This window comes from Babylonia areolata, chromosome 26, assembly GCF_041734735.1.
Source record: "Babylonia areolata isolate BAREFJ2019XMU chromosome 26, ASM4173473v1, whole genome shotgun sequence".
Taxonomy (NCBI): domain Eukaryota; kingdom Metazoa; phylum Mollusca; class Gastropoda; order Neogastropoda; family Buccinidae; genus Babylonia; species Babylonia areolata.
Window position 1 is genome coordinate 20,812,717 of NC_134901.1, and position 25,717 is coordinate 20,838,433.

The 25,717-nt window shown below is 44.8% G+C and overlaps 2 protein-coding genes across 2 annotated transcripts in view; both read right to left on the reverse strand.

Moving 5' to 3' along the window:
- LOC143300266 (uncharacterized) overlaps positions 1–17,031 on the reverse strand; it is a 28,064-nt gene extending 11,033 nt beyond the window's left edge. Inside the window, exon 1 of the mRNA XM_076613860.1 lies at positions 16,591–17,031. Coding sequence (XP_076469975.1) covers positions 16,591–16,795 — 205 coding nt within the window. The 5' untranslated portion in view covers positions 16,796–17,031. The remainder of the gene's footprint in view (positions 1–16,590) is intronic.
- A 7,375-nt stretch (positions 17,032–24,406) lies between these two features.
- The window catches only part of LOC143300267 (excitatory amino acid transporter 3-like), a 24,026-nt gene continuing 22,715 nt past the window's right edge, over positions 24,407–25,717 (reverse strand). The window contains exon 9 of the mRNA XM_076613862.1: positions 24,407–24,653. Within this exon, the coding sequence (XP_076469977.1) occupies positions 24,407–24,653 (247 nt within the window). The remainder of the gene's footprint in view (positions 24,654–25,717) is intronic.

Below are 25,717 nucleotides of genomic sequence, written 5' to 3' on the forward strand. Positions count from 1 at the left end.
AAAACACCATCAGCAAGAACAGGTGGGATGGATTAAAGGTAGATTCTACAACAGGTGGGATGGATTAAAGGTAGATTCTGTGATCAAAACACCATCGGCAAGAATAGGTGGGATGGATTAAAGGTAGATTCTACAACAGGTGGGGTGGATTAAAGGTAAATTCTACAACAGGTGGGATGGATTAAAGGTAGATTTTGTGACGCGGCATAGAGTACAAGGTGCATTGGTTTTGGGAACACTAAAAACAAAATAATTTAATGTGATGGTGAAGCAATCAACTGACATGGTCTCACAAGGTTATATCCATAAACAATTTTGTATACTCCTTTACCCAGTTAAGGAAAGAAAAAAAAAAAAACCTGTCCAACGCCGCTCCTATCAACAGTGGGGTAAAAAAAAAAATTAATCAGTTTTGCTAAAAATAATATTCATTTTACAAAATCAACCAAGTAGGTAAAATCATTGAACGTGGACCCTGTAGTAAAAGAAATCAGACAAACGAAGACTTTTTTTTGGAAGATTGTCTGACATTAACCTTCGACATGAAATCGGGGTGAATGTAAATCAATACCCAAAAAACAGACGGAGTAAAAGAAAACGGAAATCAATTTCCTGTCGTATCTTGCGCAGAATCTTTAAGAAAGCAAAGCGCTGTTATTTTTGATAGATTACATGGTCAGCCTACAGTTTGATCCTATGAGTTGGGATTTTTATTGCCGCAGTGATGTGAAGATGCACCAGCCACTTCAAAACATCTGAAATATAAAACCGTGGTAGATTTGGACATAACCATTTCAACTCTCGTGTTTTACGAAAAAAACGAATGTAATAATAATAATAATAATAATAATAATAATAATAATGGTATTTATATAGCGCTGGATCTTGTGCAGAGACAAATCAAAGCGCTTTCGCACCAGTCATTCACACGCATGCATAACTCTGATACTTCTCCCGAAACCTGGAGGGGGTCAGGCTGGTGTTCTCCTGACCCACTCCCGGGAGGGTCACTACCTTGTCGTGGTCGGGAGGCTTAGTGGCCAGTGATCGAGCGAGCTATGTCGGCGGGGGCATCAGTGCTTCTTGGGGTTTGGTGCTCTGGTCCCAGGTCTTAATTGACAGCCTACATAGCCATCGTAGCTGTTAGGGCTGAATAAGTGGTGGTTTTGTACTGATGCCCCTGATAGGGCTTCCCATGCCGAACAGGTCGTGAGTGAGGCCCAAACTAAACGTGACCCACTGTCCCTTTCGCTATTCTTTGTTCTTTTTACCGCCTCTTTTCTGTCCTCAGCTCCCCATCAAGCCTTCTTTTCCACATTCTTTTTTTCTCTGCGGCCTTCTTTAGGCCCGCCGTGTTTGCCGTGCGGCGCGACCTGTGATGGAGGGGAATGAGATCCTGGGGATTGAGAGAGCACGCTGCTCTCAACACATCCCTTTGGCTCGGACCTCTCCTAAGACAGGCGGCACACATTGGCCCGTGTGTGTCAATCGGCTACCCCTTCGTGGGGCTGGGTCAAGACTGGCAGTTTAGTGGCTGACGAAATGAAATGAAATTATGGTGCTTAGAGCCTCGCCGACCACTAAGGCCATCTCAAGGCTATCGCCGCGTCAATTACTACTACAAGGCTAAAAAAACAACCAATTAAAATGAGTCACCACTTCAAACTTTCCACTCCAAAGTTTAAAAAAAAACTTCCATAGTTTAAAACCTTCAAATCTGGTTAAAAAGGTTCACTTCTTTTAAGAAGTCCATCAGCGCCCACGGAGGGACATCACGAAACAAAGTCTTCAAAGAAACCGCCGTGTAATGTCTGCGTCTAACGTCATGCAGATCCCAACAGTCAAGGAGCACGTGTTTCACGGTGAGAGGCTCGTCACAGGGAACGCATCGAGGGGCCTCCTCCCCCTTCAACAAGTAAGAATGAGTAAAAAAAGTGTGCCCCGTACGCAGTCTGCACAGCACAGATTCCTCCTTTCTGTTCTTCACCCCCGAAGGGAGGGTCTCCCCCAGGTCCGGACGGATCTGGAAGAGCTTGTTGTCTATCTGGGTGTTCCATTTCTCTTGCCAAAGATCTTTAACGTAAGTATTGACCTTCCGCTTCATGTCTAGTGGCTGACGAAGGTAACCCCCGTAGTGCTCGGCTCTCTGTCCCTGGGAGCTGGGCATGATCGGGGGGGAGCACGTTGGAGCTGGGCTGCTGGTTGTATATCCCTCCCGAAACCTGGAAGGGGTCAAGCTGGTGTTCCCTTGACCCTGGCCCCTAAGTTGGACCCCATGGTGGGTGGGTAAGGGAGGGATGAATTCACATTTTTCTTTCAACATGAATCCTAAACAAATACACCCCCCCAAACTCGGAAAAAGACGACGACAGGGAACGGACGACTCAGACTCTGAGTCGGAGGTCGTTGAGACCTCTGGTTTTTGGCCATCGTGGCTAGTGATGGAGGGCGCTGATGACGACAAGCCCTTGTCGGCTCTCAGCCCCTTCGCTGTCCAGAAGGGCTTCCAGTGCCTGGCAGGATCGCTCAGATCCATCAAGAGGCTGAGGAGCGGAGCGTTTTTAGTACAGACAGAATCCAAAAGACAGACACAGCTCCTTCTCAAGGCGACCACTTTCGTGGATAGGGCAGTGAAGATTTCCCCTCACAAAGGTCTCAACTGCTCAAAGGGAGTCATCAGATGCCCGGAGTTGAAAGGTGTGTCTGAGGCCGAGATCAAGAGCGAACTGTCCTCTCAGGGAGTGACCGATGTGTACAGGGTGACGGTGAGGAAGGGGTCGGACAGAGTCCCGACCAACACTTTCTTCCTCACCTTCTGCTGCCCGGATGTCCCCAAGGACATTCGGGTCGGATACCTGCTAGTTAATGTCAGCCTGTACGTACCGTCCCCTCTGAGATGCTTTAAGTGTCAGAAATTCGGACACGTGAGAGACAGATGTAAGGAGGAAGAGGCGTGTGGCACCTGTTCGAAGGCGGCGCACCAGGGCGATTGCGTCAGTGCAGCCCTGTGTGCGAACTGCGGAGGTGGCCACCCGTCCTCATCGAAGGACTGCCCCGCCTAGAAGAAAGAAAAACAAATCCAGAAAGTCAAGACAGAACAGAAAATTTCCTTCTTTGAGGCAAGGAAACAGGTGGAGGCCGCGTCGCCTAAGGCGTCGTATGCCTCTGTCGTCAGATCCAGGACGGTGGACGTCGCGGTCCAGACGACGTCCACAGGAACGCAGACGGACGACTTAACTGCCTCGTCGGAACCGTTGGCCTTGGGTGGAGGCGCTGTGTCCACCCCTTCCCATCCTGCGCGGCAGTCCTCAGGGGCTGCTGGGCGGGAGAGAAAAGCCTCGGGCGGAGGCACGTTGTCCGCCTCCCGCCCCACACCACCCCCCGGCCCCCCTCGCCCCGCCTCTCGTCTGCCTGGCCCTCGGGCTGGCGGAAGTGGCCGGAAGCCCCCCTTACCTCCAAAACTCAAGGAGGGGAGGGTTGCGGCCATGGCGGGATCGGGAGGGGCCGAGGTGGTGGATATTCCGACCCGGTCGGAACCCGAAAAATTTATGTCAAAAAACAAATACTCCATCCTGGCGGACCTTGAGCCACCGCAAGTGGAGGAGCAGGGGGTAGCGATGGAATAGGCTGCTGCTTTATTATTTTATTTTTAAAAAACCTTTTTAATGGCAGTGATCCACTGGAATATCCGGGGATTCTATGCCAACTTCCAGGAACTCCAGCTGCTTTGTCGTGCTTTGAAACCTTCAGTGCTGGCACTGCAGGAGACTCTGCAAAGAGATGGCAAGGTTTTATCTCTCTCTGGTTTTAACTCCGTTTTTAAACCCGCTCAACCGAAGCAAGAGGGGTTGACGGGAGGTGTCGCTCTTTTTATTCGAAAGTCCCTTTTATACAGTACAGTTCTTTTAAGCACCCCTTTACAGGCGGTGGCAGTCAGAGTCACGCTCGAGAAAACCATCACTGTCTGCTCTCTCTACCTTCCCCCTTCCGTCCGTGTTCTGAGGCAGGACCTCATGAACCTGGTCGACCAGCTCCCACGTCCGTTTTTACTGTTGGGCGACTTCAACGGACACTCCCCGCTCTGGGGAAGTGAGATGACATCAGCCCGAGGTCTTCTCTTAGAAAACCTTCTCTCTGACATGGACTTGTGCTGTCTTAACGACAAGTCTCCCACTTACCTGCATCTGTCCTCTGGAAAGCTCTCGTGTTTAGATCTGTCGGTCTGCGATCCATCGTTGGTCCTGGACTACGAGTGGAAAGTGCACGACGATCTGCACGGGAGTGACCACTTTCCTGTCGTCCTCCGCCCCACAGATGGAGAAGGTGACTCTGCCTGACCGCCTGTACTACGACAAAGCAGACTGGAGTTTTTTTACCACCAAGATAAGAGCGGAGCTGCAGGAAGAAACAGTATTGAAAAGCAAGGACCCTGCTGACGCTCTGACTCGGATCGTTTTAGATTGCGCCAAAGCAGCAGTCCCATCGTCTACCTCCAAGCCTCAGGTCCCTAGAACGCCCTGGTTCAACGCGGAATGTCGGGAGGCCCGCAAGTCTCGGAAGACAGCGCAGCGACGCGTCTTTCGGAGACCGGAGTCCGATAGCGTTCGAACCCATCAACAGCTGAGGGCGAAAGCCAGGTATGTTTTTAAAAAGAGCCAGAGGAAGTCTTGGAGAGATTTCTGCTCTTCCTTAACCTCCAACACACCCAAGAAGAAAGTGTGGAGGGTTTTAAAAAGAATTAAGGGCAAAAACGCATGCCCGACCTTCCACCATCTTAAACTTTCAGACGCTCTGGTCACAGAGAAGAAAGCAGTTGCCAATTTGCTTGCCTCCACAATAGAACAGAACTCGAGATCTGCTAACAAATCTGCTCGCTTTCTTAAAACCAAAAACCTGTCAGAAAAAACACCATGTAACTTCTTTTCCGACAACACAGAGAATTACAACCTTCCTTTCACAATGAACGAACTTAAATCTGCCCTTCAGACCTGTACGGATTCCTGTCCAGGAATGGACGAAGTCCATTATAAACTCCTAAAGCACCTTCCCCAAACCTGTCTGGACACCCTGCTTAAAGTTTATAACCACATCTGGGTCACAGGCTTCTTTCCACCCTCCTGGCGGAAAGCCCTCATAATCCCGCTGCCGAAACCGGGAAAAGACCCCTCGAACCCCTCCAACTACCGCCCAATTGCACTGACCAGCTGCGTCTGGAAACTGATGGAGAAGATGGTCAACGGTAGACTGATGTGGAAACTAGAGACCGACGGCCTTCTGGCGAAGGAACAGTGCGGTTTCCGCAAGCATCGCTCTACCGTTGACCATCTGGTTCGTCTGGAAACCACGATAAGAAATGCTTTCGTCAACAAACAACATGTGGTGGCCATATTTTTTGACCTGGAGAAAGCTTACGATACCACGTGGAAATTTGGTATTCTTTCCGACTTGCACAAGCTCGGCTTCCGAGGACACCTGCCTCAGTTTATCCACAATTTTTTACAAGACAGACAATTCCAGGTGAGAGTCGGCACCACCCTGTCCGACATTCACGAGCAGGAGCTGGATGTCCCGCAGGGGAGCATCCTGTCGCCGGCTCTGTTCAGCATCAAAATTAATGACATCGTTCAATCCGTTCAGAAAGGATCGGACAGCTCGCTGTTCGTGGATGATTTTGCTTTATATGCAACCGGCAGCACGTACGCCAGCATCCAGCGACGGCTTCAGCTCTGCGTCAACAAAATCCAGTGTTGGGCAGAGGAGAATGGCTTCACATTCTCGTCCTCCAAAACTGAATGAATCCATTTTCATAATTTTCGCCAATTCTATCAGGACCCTGAAATCCGTCTGGGAACATCCACCATCCCGGCGGTCAAAGAAGCCAGATTTCTAGGGGTCGTCTTCGATCAGAAGCTGAATTTTCTCAGCCACATTAAACAGCTGAAAATATCTTGCCTAAAAGCCCTGAACATCATCCGAGTTGTGGCACACACGAACTGGGGTGCTGATAAGAGGACTCTCTTGCACCTCTACAGAGCCCTGGTCCGGTCCAAACTGGATTATGGAAGTGTTGTATATGGCTCGGCCAGACCGTCCTACCTGAAACTGTTGGACCCTGTACACCACCAAGGGCTCCGTCTCAGCTTAGGTGCTTTCCGCACCACCCCTGTGCACAGCCTGTACGCAGAGGCGGGAGAACCGCCTCTTTCCAACCGCAGACTGAAGCTGACCCTGAACTATTATTTGAAATTGTTTTCGGAACCTACAAACCCTGCTTACGACGCTGTATTCAACAACCCGTTCGATAAGAAATTTACAGACAACCCAAACTGCATACCTCCTCTCGGACTCCACATTCAGCCGCACTTGGAAAATGCCGATCTGGATGTCGGTGGCATCTCAGATTTCTCTAAGTTCCCTGACAGCCCCCCGTGGACCTTTACAACACCTGAGGTCCAATTCGATCTGGCCTCGTACCGTAAGGACACCACCAGTTCTCTGGCCTACAGAACCTACTTTTCGGAACTGTGCCACAAATTCCCCACCTTTCAAGGCATCTTCACTGACGGTTCCAAGTCAGAGGACGGAGTCGCCGCATCTGCGTTCTGTCCCGCCTTTCCTGACCGGCCCTCAACGGAACACATCCTGTCTGACAGCTCGGTATACACCGCGGAACTGACCGCACTGGTCCTGGGGTTAAAAATGGTTCTCTCTTCCAAACAGAAGAGATTCATGATCTTTTCCGACTCCTTATCAGCCCTGGAGGCGATCGCCTGCAGGAATATCACTCATCCCAAACTGCTGGAATTTTATGAAACTTTTACTCTCGCAACAAAGAAAGGATACGAGGTTGTGTTGGCCTGGGTTCCCGGACATGTTGGCATTCGTGGTAACGAAAGGGCGGACCTGCTGGCCAGGAACGCTGTAAAGAAAGAATTGTCCAGACCCTTGGTACCCTATACAGACATGAAGCGGAAGGTCAATACTTACGTTAAGGATCTTTGGCAAGAGAAGTGGAACACCCAGACGGACAACAAGCTCTTCCAGATCCGTCCGGACCTAAAAGAGACCCTCCCTTCGGGGGTGAAGAACAGAAAGGAGGAATCTGTGCTGTGCAGACTGCTTCCCTGTGACGAGCCTCTCACCGTGAAACACGTGCTCCTTGACTGTTGGGATCTGCATGACGTTAGACGCAGACATTACACGGCGGTTTCTTTGAAGACTTTGTTTCGTGATGTCCCTCCGTGGGCGCTGATGGACTTCTTAGAAGAAGTGAACCTTTTTAACCAGATTTGAAGGTTTTAAACTATGAAAGTTTTTTTTTAACTTTGGAGTGGAAAGTTTGAAGTGGTGACACGTTTTAATTGGTTGTTTTTTTTAGCCTTGTAGTAGTAATTGACGCGGTGATAGCCTTGAGATGGCCTTAGTGGTCGGCGAGGCTCTAAGCACCATAATTTCATTTCATTTCAACTCTGATACTGCAGAAACTAAAGACAAGGAAGGGCAGGCAAGGGAGGCTATTTTGGGAAGAGGTGGGTTTTAAGGCCAGACTTGAAAGAGCTGCCCATCCCTCTCCATGCTAGACTGGTCTAGCTGCGGCTTTCCTTGATTGGAGAGGCCGAGATCTAGTTTTGATATAGCGCCATTTGCTCACTCCCGTGCCGCGTCGGTTGAAACAACCTGAACCGTGTCCCCCTGAGGAAACACCCACATTAACGTGGCGAGAAGGTGCGACTACGGTATTCACCCTTTCTTAATAGAAGGAAGGGATCTTCGCAGGAGAGGGATGGGCTCCGCCATGCTTTTCTGCCCAAGACTCACCGCATGAATGACGACCACTACTCAACCCATACCGGCTCGGTCGTCACCCGGGTCAACAAGGACCGCGCCTTCCATTGCAAACCAGGGTGGAGGTGACAAATGTGCTACTGGTGGACCACACAACAACAAGCTCCGGGCCAGGAACAACATCTCTATTGGCACGTGGAATGTCAGAACACTAAGGACGCCAGGAAAATTGGAAGAACTGACACATGCAATGAACAAATATCGCTGGCACATCCTAGGACTCTGTGAAACACTATGGAAAAACATCGGTGAAATACCCACACTTGAAGGCCACAGACTATTTTACAGTGGTAGAGAGGACAAACACGAACATGGAGTAGGGTTCCTGATCCACAAAGACATTGTTAACACTGTCATGGGCTGCCGACCAATATCCAGCAGGCTCACTACCATCCGCCTGAGGGCATCCCCATTCAACATCACCATCATACAAGCATATGCTCCAACATCTGATCACAGCAATGATGAAGTTGAGGAGTTCTACGAACAACTACAAGAAACCCTTGATCAGACACCAAAGAAAGACATCATAGTAGTACAAGGTGACTGGAACGCCAAGATCGGAGAAGACTCCTACAACACCTGGAAGGGCACATGTGGACGATATGGTAACAACGCTACAAATGAAAGAGGTTTGAGACTCCTGGAATTTGCCTGCTTCAACAACCTGAAGATAACACATTTGGACCACACAAAGCATCCAGAAGATGGACATGGCACAGCCCTGGAGGAGATCACCACAACCAAATAGACTACATCATGGTAAAGAAGCGTTTCCAGTCTAGCGTGAACATTGCCAAGACAAGAAGTTTCCCAGGAGCTGACATTGCAAGTGACCACGACTTGGTAATGATGACCTTCAAACTCCAACTGAAGAAAACAAGGAAACAAAGCTTCTCAAGACTGAAGTTCGACCTGGAAAAATTGAAAGATCCTGAAGTACAAGAGGCATTCCAAGCCATGATTGGTGGGAAATTCGCGCCACTCATCACTCTCGATGCAGATGACGCCGACCTGGATACACTCGTAAGCGACTTCAACGCAGCTGTAACTGAAACAGCCCAAACAACTCTTGGAAAACAACGCATCAAAAAGAAGCCCTGGGTCACGGACGACATCCTACAGCTGTGTGACGAACGTAGAGACCTGAAAAAGAAAAAGAATGAAGAAGAAGGGGCAAAACAGTACAAAGCAGTTAACACCGAAATCAAGAGAAGCATGAAGAAGGCAAGGGAGAATTGGATTGAAGGAAAATGCCAGGACATAGAGGAAAACCTGACAAGAAACAACAGCAAGAAAGCCTACCAAGTTGTGAAAGAACTTACCAACACAAGGCAAGGTAGAACTATGTCCAACATCCAGACCAAGGATGGAAAATGTCTAACAGAAGAACAAGACATCCTAAAGCGATGGACAGAATACTGCTCAGAGCTATACAGCATACAGACCACAGGTGATCCAGCAATACTGAATGTTCCACCAGCCAATGATAACAGTAATCACCCCATACTCCGTGAAGAAATAAAGGCAGCTGCAATAGCATCGCTGAAAAAAGGGAAATCGGCAGGAGTGGACAACATCCCATCAGAACTGGTCCAAGCAGGGGGTGAAGTTATGATAGATGTGCTACTGAAAATCTGCAACAAGATCTGGCAAACAGGGGAATGGCCCACACCGTGGACACAATCACTGATCATCACCCTCCCCAAAAAGGGCAATCTCCAGCAGTGTCAAAACTACCGCACCATCAGCCTGATTAGTCATCCCAGCAAAGTCATGTTGAAGATCCTGCTTAACAGACTGAAACCACAAGGAGAAAACATCATTGCTGAAGAACAGGCAGGTTTCAGACCAGGAAGGAGCACAACTGAACAAATCTTCAACTTGAGGTTGCTATGTGAGAGGTACCATCAACACCAACAAGACCTCTACCACGTCTTCATTGATTCTAAGAAGGCATTTGACAGGGTCTAGCATGCAGCTTTGTGGGCTACCATGAATCTGTACAACATCAACGCCAACCTGATCAGACTGATACAGCACCTCTATGACAAAGCCACCAGCGCCGTCTACCTCAACAATAGCATCGGGGACTGGTTCAGAACCACAGTCGGAGTGAGACAAGGCTGTCTACTCTCCCCAACACTCTTCAACATCTTAGAAAGAATGACTGACGCACTGGAAGAGCATGTAGGAACAGTCAGCATAGGCGGCAGAACAATCACAAACCTACGTTTTGCCGACGACATTGATGGACTGGCTGGAAAAGAAGAAGAACTGGCAAGCCTGGTCAAACATCTAGACAAAGCTTCCACATCGTATGGAATGCAAATCAGTGCGGAGAAAACCAAACTGATGACACCAACGGCATCAGCATTGACATCAAAGTCAACGACGAAAAGCTTAAAACAGTCCACAGCTTCAAATATCTGGGAGCAATCGTGTCAGATGAAGGATCTAAACCAGAAGTACTCTCGAGAATTGCCCAAACAACAATGGCACTCAACAAGCTGAACACCATCTGGAACAACAAAAACATCGCTCTCAGCTCAAAAATCAGACTGATGCGTTCCCTGGTTATATCAATATTGCTCTACGCCTGCGAGACTTGGACCCTGACTGCAGACATCGAGAGAAGAATCCAAGCCATCGAGATGAGATGCTTTCGTAGACTACTTGGCATCTCCTACAGAGACCACATCACTAACACGGAAGTGAAGAACAGAATCAAGCAAAGTATTGGACCCTACGAAGACCTTCTGTCCATAGTGAAAAAACGCAAACTTAGGTGGTATGGACACATCTCCCGATCATCTGGTCTTCCCAAAACGTTCCTGCAAGGCACCGTACAAGGAGGCAGAAGGAGAGGACGGCAGAAGAGATGGGAAGACAACATCCGGGGGTGGACAGGCTTGACGCTCGGTGACGCCCTAAGGAAATCAGAAAACCGTGAAGAGTGGAGAGGGGTGGTGGCCAGGTCAGCAGCGGTGCCCCAACGGTCTGAACCCAGACTACGGGAGAGGTGAAGGTGAAGAAGGTTGAAAGAGCTGAGTGTGGAGACTTGACGAAGCGAAAAAGGAAGTTCATTCCAATTGCAAGGTCCAGAAACAGAGAAAGAACGGCGGCCAATAGTCGAGTGTTTGAATCTGGGTATGCGTAAACAGAGTGGATCCGAGGCCGATCGTAGTGAGCGAGATGGAGTGTAGAGGTGAAGGCAGCCGCAGAGATAGGAAGGTGCAGTTTTGTGAATGCATCTATAACATAGAGTGCTGATCTTGTACTTTATTCGGTGTGAGACAGGGAGCCAGTGGAGATGTTGCAAAAGAGGAGTGATGTGCTCAGATCTTTTCTTTCTGAGGACGAGTCGGGCAGCAGAGTTTCGTATGCGCTGAAGGGGCTGAATGGATGAAGCAGGCAGACCAGACAATAAAGAGTTACAGTAGTCAAGGCGAGAGAGAATGAGAGAAACGACAAGTCTAGATGTTGCGTCAGTGGATAGATATTTCCGGACGGCACTGATGCGTCGCAGTTGACAGTAGCAGGACTGACATGTCTGACTGATAAATTTTTGCATGGACAGTGTATTGTCAAGGACAACACCGAGGTTCCTGACTGACGTGGAAAGAGGGATGGATGTACTGCCAAGTTTGATTGTGTCAATTGTGATGGAAGACAGTTTTTGTTTAGTTCCTATGATCATTGCTTCAGTTTTGTCCGCGTTCAATTGTAACTTATTTCGAGTCATCCAGTTTTGAATGTCCAGGAAGCAGTTGGATGTTTCTTGCAAGAGCGACAACAATTTTTCAGGGGTATCACTCTTCTGGAGTTGAGTGTCATCAGCATAAGAATGATGACTGATATTATGGCGGTTGATAATTTCAGCGAGAGGAGCAGTGTACAGTGTGAAGAGCACTGGGCCTAAAACAGATCCCTGTGGGACTCCATGTTCGATTTTAACGGGTTCAGATTGGAAATGATCAACAGCGACAGACTGGAATCGATCAGTGAGATAAGATTTGAACCAGTTTAGAACAGTGCCGTTGATACCAAATGTAAAATGAAGACGGGAAAGAAGGATTGAATGGTCTATAGTATCAAAGGCGGCTGACAAGTCGAGGAGAGTGAGAAGGGAAATTTTTCCCGAGTCGGACGCTATCAGTAGATTGTTCAGAATGTGGAGGAGAGTGGTTTCGGTGCTATGGTCACCGTGATAGGCAGACTGAAATGGATGGATGAGATTGTTGAAACAAAGTTGGTTGTTAAGCTGCTTGAGGACAGCTTTTTCGAGGAGTTTGGACATGAATGGAAGATTAGAAACTGGTCGATAGTTTTTCAAAATGTTTGCGTCAAGGTTGGGTTTCTTCAGAAGAGGCCGGACGATTGCAGTTTTGAAAGTGGATGGAAACGTTCCAGTGAGAAGGGATGAGTTGACAATATTAGTGATTGTGGGGAGAAGATGTGAGACACATTGGGAAAAGACCGAGGCTGGTATAGGATCGAGCTCACAGGATTTTACTGTCATTTGTTTTAGGATTTCATGAACTTCTGTTTCAGTTATGCCCATACAGCCCACGACCAAACTGATGCACCCTGTGTTGTTTGCAATGAAAACCGCCACTGCCTTAATAGCAAACACAAGTCATGCTAGCATTTCTTACCTCGGACTTTAAAAACAGGCCTCGTTGCAGACGAAACAACCGTTTCCGAAGTTCAAACCGGGAGAAGCCAAAGTGTGACAGAACATCAAATCTTTGTTTTCAACGTCACAAAGTCCATGCAATTCTTCACCTTGATCTTTATATGACATGTTGACAGGCATCTACTTCTGGCATAAAACGTCAACAGTCGAAAAGGAGAGTGCAAACAGAGAGAGAGAGAGAGAGAGAGAGAGAGAGAGAGAGAGAAATGAATGAACAAAGAAACCAAAAAGACTCAATGTTGGTAGTACAACCGTCTCTGAGGCTGTCAGCGGAAAACAACTGCTCACCACTGCAAGACCAGACCATGACCACGTCAGTGAACAAGTTAAGTGTTCACCTCACTGTCACAGCACTGCGAGGAAAGTGACTGTTAGTCCCACGCTGTTTTGTTGTTGTTTTACAACCCCACGCTTTCTCTCACACACTTTCAGAGCTGAGCCTCGGTATCTCCATATTTCTCCTCTCCTTCCGTCTCTCCACTGGTTGCCTGTTTCTGATCAATACACCATAAGCTATCCACTGACTTTTTTTTTTCTTGCAGTCAAAGGGTCTGACCCAAAGTAGCTTTCTGAACTCCTCCCATTATTATCTATACTCTGAGTTCCCAACCCTGTTCTTCTTCTGATACTTGACTTCTCAGGATACCTCACGTCAGAAGTAAGACCTACCGACACATGATTTTTTCTTCTTCTTTTCCAATCACCAAAAACGTGGAACACACTCCCTGAAAACCTCCGACATTCTGACTCAAAACACTTCTTCCCTCAGCAGTAAGTTTCGTTGTGGCAGGTCCACTCCTTTGCTGTTGTGTGCTTGACAATGTGTGTCACTATATGTGGGGCATCGACGTGTTTACTGCATATGAATATTCTAAAGTAGATAATTAACTGGAATGAACATTAAAGAAAAACGGATCGAAGGGTTTCTTTCAGTTTCGTTCAGCCTGTTGTCAGACTGGTTTGTGCAGATCTATACATGTTGCAGTGTGCCTGAGGCAATGTCAACGTCTCCTTTACGGCCGAATTAAAATAATTTCTTAAATAATCGAGGTATGTCAAGAAAACATGATTTGAATGGTGTTATTACCTCAAATACAATTATATTTTATTGCGCTAAAAAGACCCATAGCATTAGACATTAGATTTGGTCGACCAGTGACGTCAGATGTGGCGTGGTGTTGGGGATCAGACTATACTTGTTTCTGAATAGATCATGCTTGGTTTGATCCCCGTAGCATGCCTGATGTTTGTTTGGTTCGTTGGGTTTTTTTGCTGTTGTTGTTGTTGGTTTGTTTGATGTTTGTTTGTTTTGTTTTGTTTTATGGTGGGTTTTTTTTTTATCATACCAAGCTTATCAATACAAAACCAATTTTAACGATTTTTTTTTTATCTCCCCCCCTCCCTTCCCCCACCCTCATATGATTCCTTTACTGGATCTAGCGTGTTTTACAAGTGAGTCTTGAAGGCCTTGCCTTTCTTGTTTTTGTTGTTGTTGTTGTTTTGTTTTTTGGTGTTTTTTTTAAGGATTAAAAGTTAAACCAATACTGATATTCCTTTTTATGGTTCCCCTTGTTTATGGAAAACGAAAGGATGTATTGTTCACTCTAGGCCCCACCACCCAATCAGATTTTAAGGACTGTGATGCAGTGTCCAGTTTTAAATCTTCATATTTACTATAAAGAGTGTAAAAAAAACAAAACAACTTTGTGCTTTTACCAATGCTGAAGTAATAGCAATGACCAAGAATGAAAATCGCGCGATCATCACCGTATGACAACAACAACAACAACAACAGAAAGCCAGCCAGCCAAACAAGAGAACAAAGACCCACAGAGAAAGAAACAAGACAAGACAATGCAGACGGACAAACACGCTCAAAACAAAAAAAATTAACTCATAAACCACGCGGCCGACCATTCGATTCTGCATCACCTCTGTTACGTTATGTCGCCCAAGATTAAACGACCTCTTCAGTTGCAACCACAACCACCACGACTCATTCGCGCCGCTCTCTCTTCGGCAGCCACCCCCCCCCCCCCCACCCCCCCCCCCTCCATTCGTCCCCTTCCCCCCTCCCCCAACCCCTCCACCTCACCTTCTCCACCCTGTTTCCCCTTTTGGCATCGTGGTGCCATACATCACCCCCCCCCACCCCCCCCCGGGCCACCACCACCCCCTTCACCCCTACCATCCTCACCTCCCCCCCCCCCCCCCACCCAAGCCCATTCAGTCTTTCCTTTTTCCCTCCTCTTCTTCACAACTGCTCCTCGAAAACATCCATCAAATCAGATCATGTGGCATGTTGTACAGTTGACCACCGAAATGGGCCTTTCCAGAGACACGAAAAAAAAAAAAAAAAAAAAAAAAAAAAAAACCCTGTCAGAAAAACAACACGGGAAAGAATCATCTTTCTGCAAGTGGCATATCACTCATACAATATAACTGGTCCGGAATAGATCAAGTCTTGGCGATCTCTCTGTCTCTGTGTTATGTCTTGTGCAATGTGTGAGTTTGAGTGTGTGTGTGTGTGTGTGTGTGTGTGTGTGTGTGTGTGTGTGTGCGTGCGTGCAAGTTGTGTTTGTGTATGTGTGTGTGTGTGTGTGTGTGTGCGCGCGCGCGCGTGTGTGTGTGTGCTCAATATTTGTGTGTGTGTGTGCGCGCGCGTGTGTGTGTGTGTTCAATATGTGTGTGTGTGTGTGTGTGTGTGTATACTCAATATTTCTTCCCTCCCATTCTTCTGTTCTCTCATCACAAAATTTGGTAACAAAACTTCCGTAAACTGATACTTATTTGCCGTTATGACTGACTTTCTCCATTTGATGGACAGAAGAGGGTCGTGAACAAGTTAATGTACTCAATGTTTCTTTCCGTATTTCTTTGTTCAATTTATGTACATGGATGAAAGGTGTTACTTGGCAGGACCTAAGCTTTCGCCTTCCCTTTTCAAAATATACATATGTAATATACCCTGTACGTTTCCGTTTATCAGACGGAAAAAGCTGTAAACTGGTTAATGGCAGTGCAGTATATCATACTCTACATTCCTCCTCCCCCCCCCCCCCCCCCCTCTTACTGGCCTTCTTTACATCGTTCGAGAGGGGAAGAAATTTTGAGCGTATAGTACAATGTTAAGTGAACACATTTACAATTTTTCCGTCTTGGTACGAAACTGAATGGAAAGGACACAGGTGAAGAAATGTGGATATTGCCCACTTTTTGACTGTTGTAAAGGGGAGGTGGGGAGGTTGGGGGGGGGGGGATGCTGCTGCTGAAACTGGTTTTCGTGGATTCTTTCCGCAGTTTGGGTTGTTAGTCTGAATGAACAGAGGTGGTCAAAAAGAAAGGAAGCGTGGTAATTCTTGTTTCTTTTTTTTTTTCTTTTTGATTAAAAAAAACAAAACAAAAAAACTCCCAGATTAATCTGCCGACGGGGATGGACTTATTTATTTCGTTCCCCTCTCCCCTTCCCATAGGACCATCCTTCAGATGCCTCAAGAGTTAACCCTCAAAGTGCTGGATATAATAGAACATACATACAGACATCCTGCTTAAAACAAAGGGATTGTTTGCCTCCGCTACCTGCTTATCAGTAAGAATAAATAGGTAAACCTATACATTTTTGGAAAGTAGAGTGCATGAAAAATCAGATAAAAGTAAGAAAAAGGCTGTACCTTGTATGAAGTTGGAGATATTCCACAGGATATAATCAACAAATTTTGCACACTTATTTAAAAAAAAAAAAACACGTCTACCACAATATTTATAGGTATATTCACATCTTTTACGAGTGAAAATATCAAAACTGGCATTATACTGTATACAAAAGAATGTTCTGGCTGCAGAATATTGATATGAATATGACTGTAACGATGAAATTATAAGCATTGTGTTCTTTGAGACACGCCCACTGACGCCACGCGCGCGCACATCTACAATACTTTATGCAATCACAGGCAAAAACAGATATAAATGTTTCCTTTTTGCTCAATAATTAAGGGAGGAAGGGACAAAACCGAAAATGTTTCCCAGTTCACAGAAGAGCTCACCTTTGATTTCCAGCAACTCAACGGGTCTGCAGGATGCGTGAAATCTGGAACACTGCAGAAACAACCCTGCGCTGGTTACGTTCTTGGCGGTCGGGGATTCGAACTGCAACCACCCTGGAGAGATAATCCCCACAACGGAGACGGCTGTGGCTGTCAGGATGAGGACCGACCCAATCACGTACCCTGTATCTCGTCCTTCGAACATTGTCCTTTTCCCCTGCTAGATAGCTAGCTTGCAGGCGTTCGCTGTCGTATTAAATTTTGTTTGCTTTTGGCAAGATAGTCTTCCTTGCACAGGGTGCCAGGTCTGTCTGTTAACATGTGACGTTTTCAAAACTTCTTGAATAAATTCACTTAACAATTATGATGTGAACATCCTTTCCGTTTGGTGGATATGAAGAAAAAGTCGTAATTCTCCAAGTTCATTTCTTGACGCACTCAGCTGTGGAACTTTAATGTGTAGGTTCCACAACCAAAATCCGTGTACAGCTGCACAGTCCTGCTGTAAAAACAATTCAGTTTTGCTTTTGCCTCGAGAACGTAAGTTTGCACAGGGGGTACGCGGTTTGCTCGTGCAACACGGAGTTGTTTCACAGAAGGTGGGAGGTCGAACTCACACACTGTCGTACCCCTCCCCCACTTACACCACCCTTCCTCCTGTCTCTTTACCCATGTTGGCTCTGTCCAGCATTTGTATTTGTATTTGTATTTCTTTTTATCACAACAGATTTCTCTGTGTCAAATTCGGGTTGCTCTCCCCAGGGAGAGCGCGTCGCTACACTACAGCGCCACCCATTTTTTTTGTATTTTTTCCTGCATGCAGTTTTATTTGTTTTTCCTATCGATGTGGATTTTTCTACAGAATTTTGCCAGGAACAACCCTTTTGTTGCCGTGGGTTCTTTTACGTGCGCTAAGTGCATGCTAGCACACGTGACCTCGGTTTATCGTCTCATCCGAATGACTTGCGTCCAGACCACCACTCAAGGTCTAGTGGAGGGGGAGAAAATATCGGCGGCTGAGCCGTGATTCGAACCAGCGCGCTCAGATTCTCTCGCTTCCTAGGCGGACGCGTTACCTCTAGGCCATCACTCCACTCCAGCATTAGATGCACTTTCTATCAGAGATTTATATATTTTTTTAAAAGGAAAAAAAAAGCACAATAAAACCCTGCCCGAGCTAAATCTTGTTCAGCAAAATATTGGCAGTCAGAAGGAGGGTTTTTGTTGTTGTTATTGTTGTTTTTGTTTCTTTGTTTTTTTGTTGTTGAAATATCAAAAAAGCGGCGCAGCATTGTTCAGAGAAAACAGTCTGAATTTCACATCACACTGCAGGAATGAAAACGGTTTACTGCACACCACACAACTCAACGCTGTACTACACTGCAATACAGTGCACTCAAATAAACTTCCCTCCATTTTAGAACACCACACTGTACTGTATGCGCTGTAACAAAATACGATTATTACCAGCCGCCGTGGCCAAGTGGTCAGCGTCGCGGACTGACGGTTTGGAGGTTGCTAGTTTGACTTCTACTCAGAATTCAATGTGCTGTGGACTTTATGGGAAGACTAGAACCACATATAATTATCATCCACTTCACGGATGCGTCTTTTGGTATGTTGCCCAAATTTCCTGACCAGCACTGCAAGTCTTCGGCTTGGTTAACACCGGTGTAACAGGCCGAACTCTACCCCTGGCTAGTTTATACCCTGGGTATAAAGTAGCATACCCCCCCACCCCTCCAGAGTATAAATAAACCAGCCTGGGCCATGTCATACCCCTTTTGGCAGAAATACACCCCATGAGTACACACCTCTCCCAACGGGTCTATATCACATTTGTATCATTAATAATACTACATAATGATAGTAAATAATAATAACAATAATAATAATAAGAAGTTGAATGAATGAAAATTCAAATAGTGTTTTCCAACGCCCAGTGCGCTTTACAATGACTGTAAAAAAAAAAAAAAAAGTTACAACAAAGAAACAGTGTATAAACAATATACATATTTTTATTTCACCTTTTTTTCATTTGAACATCCATACTCATAGTTTATCTAACCTTGTCGAGCCCCCATGCAGCCATAATGATATACTTTCGGTGTTCTTTTTTTTTGGGGGGGGGGGTTAAGTTCTAGAATAGAGAATGCCTCGAACTTCTCTACATTTTTATTTCTTATCTGGAGAGGTCACTCCAGCTTCGCTAAGTCAGCGTTGACGTTTTTTTGTTTGTTTGTTTGAATCGTGCGTATATTTGTTTCAGGTTCAGTGACATCCTGTTCGATTTCAGTTCTTTTGATATTTAGGTTTTGCCTTCTATTAACTGCAAGGAGCTCTGCTGCTATTGACTGAGCGGTTATACTTAGTAGATTCCTCTGTTAGTTTGGAAACAATCTGACGTCTATCCCTCATTGTAAACACAGTTTTTTTGTGTTCTGCATTGCCACGAATATTTGGCTGATATAGCGTGGCCCTAAATTCAATGCATCAATGCCTTCGAAATATTCTAAAGCAGTTATCGCCCCTGAATCATTAGTCTTGTGGTGTGTGGTGTCGTCATCAAGCAGCTTCGAGTGGGTGGCAATAAATATGATTTTTAATAAAAACCGGTATAGTCTTCATTTACAATGTCCATTTGTGTTATTTTTTCCAATTTCATCTGTTTTAGGATAATTGTAGGTTGTTTTTTTTCGGATTGAGAATGAGACTATCCCATCTTCTGAACACCCAGTTATTGCTTTGACCAGTGGACAATTTTTTTTTTTTTTTTTTTCAAAATCGTCTGTAACACAAAACCGTTAAATCATCATTTCGGTGTGAATATGTTTGTGTGTGTGTGTATGTGTGTTGCATAAAACACAAGCCTTCCGATGCTTGTGTGTATGTGTGTGCCCGTGCAAGTGTATTATTATGTGTGTGTATGTGTGCGCGCGCGTGTGTGTATGACTCTGTGTGTGTGTGTGTATGTATGTATGTGTGTGTATACATGCACAAATTTGTGTGTGTGTGTGTGTGTGTGTGTGTGTGTAATTTCGCGCGCTCGCTCATGCAAGACACGAAGAGACATAGAGACAGACAAAGACAGATATAAAGTCAGATTGACAGACAGAGAGAGAGAGAGAGAGAGAGTGTCTGTGTTTGCGCATGTGTAAACAAACATATTCGCGAGCGTTCGCTCACTTGTACGCGAGCGTTTGCGCTGTGTGTGTGTGTGTGTGTGTGCGCGCGCGTGTGTGTGTGTGTGTAGCCTGCGTAACGTGCGCGTGTGTCTGTGCGTGCTCTTGCATATATGCACACACTTGTGTATGTGTACATATACATGCACACATGTACGTACGTGTGTTTTCGTATGTGCGCTTGTGTATGTGCGCGCGCTTGTGTGCTTGTATAAGTGTGTGTGTGTGTGTGTGTGAGTGTTCACGCGCACGCTCGCTCGTGCAAGACACGGAGAGATTGGGAGGGAGACAGACAGACAGACCGACAGACTGACTGACTGACTGACAGACAGAGACTGACAGACACATTCAGACAGACATCCAGAGAGAGTGAGGGAAAGATAGGTGGGGAGAGAGAGAGAGAGAGGGGAGCGGGGGGAGGGGGGGGGGGGGTTGTGAAGAAAAAGCGCACACAGACAGAAAAGTAGCGTTATAAGATATATCATTTTAGTTTGAAACAAAACATTTTTTTTTCTTTAGAAGTTTACAACATTCCAGACAAAGCATAAATTAATAATATAAAGAAAGAAGAAAGCAGGGTTTTCCAAACTCACTTGTGATACGCACTTTATCCACATAAAGAATACGAGTCATAAGGCGAGGGAAAAAACGAAAAAAGAGACAGAAAAAGTCGTTAAAAATATTTTCTGTATTAAACATTGTGGAGCTTTGGAGAAAAAAAAAGGAAAAAAAAAAAAAAAAAAGCAAGCCTTGTTTTGGGACTGAACCACGGGCGCTACGGTTGGAAGCAAGTAGATTTACTTGCAGCGCTTCAGCACATCAGGCTACTGGCAGCCAAAGTTAAAATCTAAACTTGTGTGTGTGTGTGTGTGTGTGTGTGTGTGTTATGGCTAAAAACCGATTACTGTACTCGAGGTGATACCACCGTTTAAACCATTATTTAAGTGTGTTTTTTTGTGTGTTTTTTTAAGTTCGCGGTAAAGGAGACGTTGCCAATGCCTCAGTCACACCGCAACATGTCGCCGTTTTCTCTAGATCTGTACACGAACTGGTGTACACAAGGATTAGGCGTATCGATACTGTGAGGTGCCTTCGATTTCATTTGTTTTTAACGTTCGTTTTTATTAATTCAGGATCTACCTTGAAATATTCATACGCAGTAAACATGCCGATGCTGTAGTTAGTGTCACTGTATGTGTTCCGTCCATAAATTTGTGTTTATTTTCTTTTAAACAAGAAAAAAAGCAGTATCATGGCGTCTTCAAACCCAAACATACGTTGCGGCAATTATAGAATTCTGGATCTGAATCCTGGAGTCTCAACGAAATAAACTGATCATTATCCGGATAGAAGGCTTAATCCGGAAGACTTAAAACTATTATTGGTATTACTGTAAAGATTTTTTTTCGCTATGTCTAATCCTAATTTGGTATTGGCAGACAAAGTATTTCCAGAGAAAATGAATTTGTTAACGTTTACCACACACACACACACGCACACACACACCCGGACACACTGACAACCGAACACCGGGTTTTAACATTGACTCACTTTGTTTACACAATTGAGTCAAAAATTCGGGTTGGGGGAGGGTGGTTGGTGGGGGAAAAAAACAAGACTTTTCTACTATGCCTTGTTTCCAGTTACCAAAACTTTTGTGAGGCTTCATTCGCCATTCATTCTCGAGAGGAAACTCTCTTCTCTGTCCTCTGAATCCATGTCGGTGTCACACACGTATTCTTCAGAGTAACGCATTTTTAGGATGGGTAGGTAGGGTGTCACTCACTGGAGAGAATCTGTTCAATGTGCGGGAGCAGTCAAATTCAAATCTCCGCTCTTCCTCTGACTGTTACCTTTTGAAACTTCCTCGTGTCAATTCAAGAACCTATGGTGAACGTTCTTTCTTCTTTGCTGCTCCTCACATCTGGAACAACCTTCCTCATCATATCCGTGCATCTGATTCTATTTCTGCTTTTCGCTCATCACTAATTTAAGACTCATCTTTTTAAAACCTATCTGTAAGTACTCTCAGCTTCCTTTTCTCCAGCACCACCCATGTCAGCTCACTTTGGATGTATGTGGAGTGGGAAAGGGAGAGTGTGAGTGGGGGGAGGATTTTTTGGAGAAAGAGTGGTCATGAACGTTTTATCTCACTTGTAATATTTTTCTTTCATGTAAAGCGCCCTGAGCTCTTAGAGAGAAAGGGCGCTATATAAATGTACATTATTATTATTATTATTATTATTATCAAAAGTTGACTGTATGCAACCTGATCTCCATCAGTCAGACAGCGTAACCGTGCAACACATTCTGCAGATGACACTGGACGCAACGAGCCAACTGCATCAGGAGTATGCTTTTGACACGTTCGACAATCAGTTTTCAGTTTCAGTAGCTCAAGGAGGCGTCACTGCGTTCGGACAAATCCATATACGCTACACCACATCTGCCAAGCAGATGCCTGACCAGCAGCGTAACCCAACGCGCTTAGTCAGGCCTTGAGAAAAAAAAAAGGTGAATAATGCAGTTTCAAAGACAGCACTGATGATCCTGTGGCCAAGTAAACAGTACAAAAACGAATCCTGTGCTTCCTGACGCGTGTTTCAGTTCATTCATTTTCTTGGTTCTTTCCTCGGTACTCTTGGAAATTTCACGAGAGGAACAGGCTGTGGTCGAGTATCTGCGCTTGGTGGCTCCGCTGAAGTCGTTGTGGCCGAAAAACGCTGAGCCCACAACAGTGTTGGAAGCTCTGGAGAGACTCTTCCGCTTTTTTTTCTGGGACATCGTTCGTTTATTGATTTATATAGTCTGTTCATCTATGGTGATGATATTAGACTGAATATTAATGATATTATTATCATTACCATTACCATTATTATCATTATGATTATTTCTATCATCATGATTATTAGCATTATTACTTAGAAATCATCATTTCTGAAAATCAAGGGCAGGGGAAGAACTATTCAAACTAAAAAGGGGGCGGTTGAGGTGGAGGGTTGCGGCTGAGGAAGGATTCTCAAACACTCATTGGGTGCAAAGGAATTTTTCGAGGAAGTAAGTGGGCATCTTTCTTTTTTTTCTTTTTTTTTTCTTTTTTTTTTTAAGTGGGGCCTCCAACCTCCTCTTTTTTCCCACTTTCTTTTCGTTTCTTTTTTTTTTCCTTTTTTTTTTTGGTGGGGCCTCCATCCACCTCTTTTTTCCCACATCTTTCTTTTTCTTCTTTCACAAACTCATATTTACCTTTCATGCACCACTTTCCCCTACACACCTTAACTAATCACTTTCATTCTTCCCCCTATCATCTGGCGCAGCAATTGCCCCAGTGTGTCTTGAGGCATGCATTTTAAGAATATTCGATGTCTGTGTACATTTGCCAGGGTTTTTTGATGTTCTAGTGTTCTGATGTATGCATTCTAAACATGTATGATAAGTGATTACATCTGTCTGGGTTTATTGTTGCCATAGTGTGAGCTGTTTGTTTGATATTGAAGCTTTTCTGTCATCCATCCTCTCTCTCTTCCTCCTCTATCTTAACCTAATACATAAAAAATAAATAAATAAATGAATAAAAGATCCGTCATCTGTATCATAACAATGGACCGACCCTATCTTCCCTTTTAATGTTTACATTTGCTTAAATACCAGTGGTTTTGTTGACCTAGTGCATGTATGTAACAGTGTATGCGGAGGTAGAAGTGGTAGGGCACATCCTTACCATTTTAACATCTCTCCCAGTCAAGTGGGTATCTTGAAGTCGAGAGAGAAACGAATTGCGAAACCTTTAAAAAAAATTTTTTTAAAACACTACGCAAAGAGTTTATTTACTGACTCTGCTACTTGCATGCAAAGTACATGAAAGAGGTTTTTGTTGGGAAGTATGGAGAGACAGAGATCGAGAAGGATGCCTTGAGAAAAAACATTTGCGATTATTTCTAAACTCTCGGCTAATTGTATTCGCCACACCCTTTCGTAACAGCATAAGAGGGGGATTGGTGGGAATTTAAAAAAAAAAGATATTGTCCGGATTGTACAAGCCACAACTGATTTTATATGAGACAGGTAATTATTATGGACAGAAAAACTGACCAAACAATGTAGAAAACATTGCGAACAATCTTCCAACTGATACAAGTAGGGCGTAAGGACAAGAATCATTACAGATGATGCTCTGTTTTCGAAATAAATAAACGTCGCTGTAAACTGCTGTAACGCGATACTTGAAAGTTGCAGGGTCAGAAGTGCCCAGTTACATTTTAGCAGGTTATAGTGGGAGGATGAGTAGTATAACATGAAGCCTTGCAAACCTAATTTTATCAAACTGTTCACTTCGCTAATAATAACAGGCCGTTTTTGTTGATTACAAGTTATCATGATGAAAAACAAAACAATGTATTTTTAAACCATACCCTCGAATACACAAACCGTCATTAATTCAAGCGATTTTTTTGGTTTTGGATGACAAATCAGATAAACGCTCGGGAAATATACATAACCCTTCCACTATGCACTGTTGAGCATACCACCCTGCATGCAATGAAGATAACATGAGAAGGCTTAGAGTACCGACCGCGTACTTTTGTCCTTCAATCATGCAAAAAAAACCCAAACAAACAACTAGTCAGGCTACAACACTACACTATGTGGCGTTGTTCCTCAAATGTGGATGTTGTAACACTCTGATGGTCTTGGGAGGATCCCTCGGCTTGGGCCGACACACTGTTAGTCTTCGAACTGCTAGTGTCCTCTGACGTGGAGTCGGTATCGGAACACGATTCTCCCTCTTCAGTCAGTTTGCCCAGGTCCTTTAAGGATAGTTTGGTGATGATGGCACATCCATAGGCGTCGCTGAGTATGTTGGTGACAGTTTGGAAGCGATCCCTGCCACAAAAAAAATCATTGAGCGCACGTACCCACACACACACACACACACACACACACAGAGATAGAGAGATATATATATATATTAAAATACATCGTCTCGACAGTCAATTAAAAAAAAAATATGAGAGGGCGGTTGTTGGCATGAGAGTGAGACAGACGAAGAGAGACAAACAGACAAATACTCATGGTCAGATAGTTCGTTCATGTTTATAAGGTTATCGTCCCTGAAAAAAAAGGCTAACACATGGGTAGTTAACTCTTGTCTCTTGTCTGAAACAAAAAGCACATCATATGAATATAGGGCAATATATGCTTGGTACCGTCTTCAGTCGATGCCATGAACAGATTGTATAATCATACACATGGAAATGAATGAACAACGTGGCCAGAAGATGAAATGATTAGCAAATAATAAAGAGTGGTAATTCTCTCCATTCACAAGGTACACAACTTCAAGTCAACGCTGCTAACGCTACGGATTCAGCTAGCACACAGGTGAATAAAAGGTACATTGGAACAAACCCAGTCACTTTTCAAACAACAACAACAAGAAAGGAAGCACCGGGCTTGTCATATAACCGATCACTTGACATGTCCACGCAACAGCAATGACAGAAGAAATGTGCAAACACAAACTGCCTCTTTATTCAAGACTAGCATAGCCTTTTAATCCTGAACAAGCTACACAGAATATACAGAAAAAACACATATTTGCCTGAATGGGTTTTTTTGTGTTTTTGTTTTTACTTGAAATGATAAACAATGATGCCAGGAGAACAAATGATTAACATAGTTTCAGTTTCAGTAGCTCAAGGAGGCGTCACTGCGTTCGGACAAATCCATATACGCTACATCACATTTGCCAAGCAGATGCCTGACCAGCAGCGTAACCCAACGCGCTTAGTCAGGCCTTAAGAAAAGAAAAAGGTGAATAAATAATAGATAAGCTTACATAAATAAATAAATAATAATTATGATATAAAAAGGTAGTAGTAATAATAATAATTAAAAAAATAAATAAATAAATAAATAAGACAACAATGATGATAAATAAGCAAATA